The following is a 2,972-nucleotide window of genomic DNA, read 5'->3' as shown; positions in this document are numbered from 1 at the left end:
TTGCAGTGTCTTTAAGGATAGCTAGGGAACACAGATTCCACGGGAGATCCATCAGACCTTCCCATTGGCTCACGGGCAACATTTTCTTAATGCCAAGTCTCTGCTCCATCTCTTGACCTGGAGCCTTGCAGTGAGTGTAATTATATGCCAAACGCCTCTCCCAAGAGGCCAAGGTTTGTTTGTTTTTTTTGCTTCCAGCGTTGAGCGACTTCAGAAAAATTGCACATATAGATCTGCATGCAACTTGGCTTTTAGAACCAAGGGCAGATTTTTCTAAGCCAGTTCGCTTTCTTATTTTCCTCTTTATAAAAACACCAGACTGGATTTTCAGTAATAATGATGGAATTTCACCTTGTGCACCATACGCTCCCAGTCTTTATCTGTACAGACTGATTCCAGTTTATTATTTCCACAGACCCTCCGACAAAATCACAGCCTGAAAGCTACAATCCTATATGCACTGATCTGGAAGCAAGCCGGAAAAGTGATTGGGGCTTACTTTTAAGTAGACGTGAATAGGATTCCACTATAACTCGTAAAATAATTTTGACACTTCTATCACACATATTAAAAAGGCAGGTTAAGAAAAGAGTAATATTAAACCTATTTCAGAATATATAAAAGAAGAATTAAGGCTACCTGATGGACATTTTAGAAATGCAGTGGCATACTTTTCCCACTAAATCTACAGAAATAAGGCAGACCTGTGTTTTAAGTATATTGTATGCATGGAAAGGCTTTACGTTTCATTCAATGCCCATTGGATTAATTGCAAAAAAGCAAAATAAACAAAAAACAAAAAAACACCCTTGCTAATTTTTGTAGCTAAATTTGTTTAGAACAAAAACATTTTTGCACAAAGTAGCTACACAACTGGAAATTTCAGGCTCAGAAAAAAAGCTTTTTCAGAAAGAGCAGTTGGTGTATCCATTCTAACTAGTCATACATATACCCCCCCAAAATCCCTTTCAAATGTGTGGCATCATTCTTTGATGCTCCAAGCAGCCTTACTTATTGGTCACCTATTTCTGTTGTACCATAATTTGATTGTAAATGTATTACATTTATTAAAAATACATTTTAGATTTCTATATTCTGCAAAATCAACTTCTGTTAGTGAAGATTCACTAGCATATCAGCCCGCTGTATTAAGAAAGCTCTTCTGTTGAAGATGGAAAATTAGTATCTAGATTCCTTAGAAAACACTCTCTATTCCTACTTCTTAAACTAGGTTTAATGTACCAAAACAGTCAAATAGAAGAGCTTTTGGTGTAAATATTTAAATCCTAAAATGATTTAGTTTGTTAGTAATGACTTTAGTACTGTGTTTTAACAAAGGACAAGTAGTAGTTATAAACTATACTTAGTAATACTGAGAACAGTAGATAAAGAACTATTCCTCTATGCTTATGGAAAAAAAATATTCTCATTTGATTTAATAAGCTATTGAATACATTTTGGAAATACCTATCAGTTCCCTTTTGTTTGCATTATCTGTAAAAAATAAAACATTACTTCGTGTTAATCCATTTCATGCTTTCCAAAAGTGGTTTCTTTTTGATATGTAATTCGTCTCAGGTGCTAATCCACCAGCAGCTTATATAAACTTCAGGAAGTAAATATGCCAAAGTCTTAAGTGGTCTTCTTTTTTAAAAAAAAATATATATATATCCTGGTAGGAACAGGTATTTACACAATCACACTGACAATGATTCACCGTAGTAGAAATTTTATCCGTCTGAGATATGAATGCCCTTGAAACACAAATTGAAGTACCCGTGGCTGTTTTCTTTATTCATCCATCCGCTGAAATAGCAAACACAGGTTGAGCCGCTACGGGAGTACTTCAAAGGAAGAAGGATGCTTGACAACTGGCTTCTCAAAGTTTTTCACCAACCAAGGGAGATTGTGAGACCACTTGTTGAGGGACATGAGCATTTGGCAGGTCTTCGCCGTCTTTTTTCGGAGTGCTTCTCCTTACAAAACTGAAAGTTCACGAGTCATTATTTTGATCTTGCCTCTTGCCTTTTTCATTTTACACCGCTCCAAAGTTGTCCGCCCCCCTTTCCAGAGTTACAGGAAGCTGTCCTCAACTAGTTCTGAGGAATCCATGCCAATGTCATCGATAATGTCAAGGTCATCCACGGTTTCGTCTTCTCGCTTCACGAACGTAGAACTGCTGGATCCGGTTTCGATGGCGCTTTCCTCAGAGGTCTGAGAACTGGGTCAGGGCACAGAAGAAGAAAAAAGTTAGGAAGATAACAAAGCAACGCAGGAAATCCTTGACTTATTTGTTCGTTTGTCATATGTACAGTAGTGGCCAAAATTGTGGAAACCTTTAGGGAAAAGTGTATTTTTGAGGTTTGATGGCTAATAACACCACTTTTATTTTTGGAGTAGTACTATAATATTATATATCAATGGAAAGATAATTTAATCAAGAATGTAAAGCAACAAAGTTAGTTCAATTATCTGTACTGTATTCTATGAAAGGTTATAGCCAAATAACCAGAAAAAGGAAGCACAACTTGGTTGATATCAGGTAGCTTTCCTTCATCTGATTGTAGCCAATGAGCGTGAATGTTTAGAGAGCCAGTCAGGTGTCATCTTATTTTGGCAATGAGCCAATCAGATCAGAATACATGATCTGATGTATTGATGTCATGTATTGAAGCTGAGAGGAGGACATTTGTCAGTGTATTATGTGATCGCTATCAAGCTGGTTGGGGTTTTTTGTGTTCTTTCATTTGTAAAACGTAATAAAATTAAAGTCATGGTGCAAAGAGTTGACTGGTTGCCCAGAAAGCGATGTAAAATAGTATTATTAAGTGAACAAGGCTACAGTTATAAAGAAATTAGAAGAAAAATGGGTGGAAACTTAACCAAAGGTGGCATTTCTACTGTACACTTTTCCCAAAAGGTTACCACAATTTTGGCCACTACTGTATATGGCCGCCCATCTCACAAGAAAT

General features: G+C 36.6%; 1 protein-coding gene across 1 annotated transcript in view; it reads right to left on the bottom strand.

Moving 5' to 3' along the window:
• Window positions 1–1,501: 1,501 nt before the first annotated feature.
• Window positions 1,502–2,972, bottom strand: part of PDGFRA (platelet derived growth factor receptor alpha) — a 38,759-nt gene continuing 37,288 nt past the window's right edge. The window contains exon 22 of the mRNA XM_015828008.1: window positions 1,502–2,221. Within this exon, the coding sequence (XP_015683494.1) occupies window positions 2,074–2,221 (148 nt within the window). The 3' untranslated portion in view covers window positions 1,502–2,073. The remainder of the gene's footprint in view (window positions 2,222–2,972) is intronic.

Source organism: Protobothrops mucrosquamatus, unplaced genomic scaffold (genome assembly GCF_001527695.2).
Source record: "Protobothrops mucrosquamatus isolate PMUCROS unplaced genomic scaffold, P.Mucros_1.0 scaffold4152, whole genome shotgun sequence".
Lineage (NCBI taxonomy): Eukaryota > Metazoa > Chordata > Lepidosauria > Squamata > Viperidae > Protobothrops > Protobothrops mucrosquamatus.
This window is presented reverse-complemented; position numbering and strand designations above follow the sequence as displayed.